Source organism: Mandrillus leucophaeus, unplaced genomic scaffold (assembly GCF_000951045.1).
Source record: "Mandrillus leucophaeus isolate KB7577 unplaced genomic scaffold, Mleu.le_1.0 Scaffold29, whole genome shotgun sequence".
NCBI classification, from domain to species: domain Eukaryota; kingdom Metazoa; phylum Chordata; class Mammalia; order Primates; family Cercopithecidae; genus Mandrillus; species Mandrillus leucophaeus.
In genome coordinates this window covers 308,450-309,509 of record NW_012103031.1, presented here as the reverse complement: position 1 = coordinate 309,509, position 1,060 = coordinate 308,450, and the positions used below count along the sequence as shown (strand labels likewise).

The 1,060-nt window shown below is 54.0% G+C and overlaps 1 protein-coding gene across 1 annotated transcript in view; it reads left to right on the top strand.

Annotated features, from left to right (window-relative positions):
- The window catches only part of ZAN (zonadhesin), a 92,835-nt gene that overhangs the window by 35,184 nt on the left and 56,591 nt on the right, over positions 1–1,060 (top strand). Inside the window, 1 exon segment of the mRNA XM_011985821.1 lies at positions 460–584. Coding sequence (XP_011841211.1) covers positions 460–584 — 125 coding nt within the window.

The following is a 1,060-nucleotide window of genomic DNA, read 5'->3' as shown; positions in this document are numbered from 1 at the left end:
AAAAAAAAAAAAAAATCAGCTGGGTGTAGTGGGACACACCTATAGTCCCAGCTACTTGGGAGGCTGAGGCAGGAGGATCACTTGAGCCAAGCTATGATCACACCACTGCACTCCAGCCTGGGTAGCACAGTGAGACCCTATCTTGAAAAATAAATACATACATACATAAATGAAGTTAAAAAAAAAAAAAAGAAGAAGAAGAAGGTAGTGGTTGGGGAGCACAGACGCCCTGGAGGATGTTCTAGCCACTGAACGGAGACAGACACGTTGCGGCTGCAGGCTCTCCTGACAGAGGCAGTTGTGGTCTGCTGCTGTGTGGGTCCGGCCTCCCCTGCTGGACTTTGGGGCCAGTGTCTCTGTGGTGTTCATCTCTCCCTGCGGCGCTGGGCTCAGGGCACTGCTTGTGGCGGATGTTGAGAAATGAGCCACTGGACTCTTTTCATTCTTCTCCCCACCCAGACCCATTCTTCAGGGTGACAGCCAAGAATGAGGAGCAGGGACAGGAAGGTGTGTCCTGCCTAAGCAAAGTCTACGTGACCCTTCCCGAGACCACCATCACCCTGCTTAAGGGCAGACGTACTCTGGTGAGCCCTGTTCAGCCCCCACCATCCTTGCAGGGTCTCACTGTGTGTCCTGGCTGACTCTTCCAGGCCCTGATCCCTTCCATGGATGGGATTCCACAAGACAGTGGCCTGCAATCCCAGCTCCTTGGGAGGCTAAAGTGGGAGGATTGCTTGAGGCCAGGAGTTTGAAGCCAGCCTGGGCAAGATAGCAAGACCCTGTCTCTTTAAAAATAGAAAAAATTAGCCTGGTGTGGTGGCACTTGCCTATTGTCCCCTCTACTCCAGAGGCTGAGGTGGGAGGATTGCTGGAGCCTGGGAGGTCGAGGCTGCAGTGAGCTGTGATTGCACCATGGCACTCCAGCCTGGGCAACATAGTAAGACACTGTCTCTTAAAAACAAAAACAAGGCCGGGCGCGGTGGCTCAAGCCTGTAATCCCAGCACTTTGGGAGGCCGAGACGGGCGGATCACGAGGTCAGGAGGTCGAGACCATCCTGGC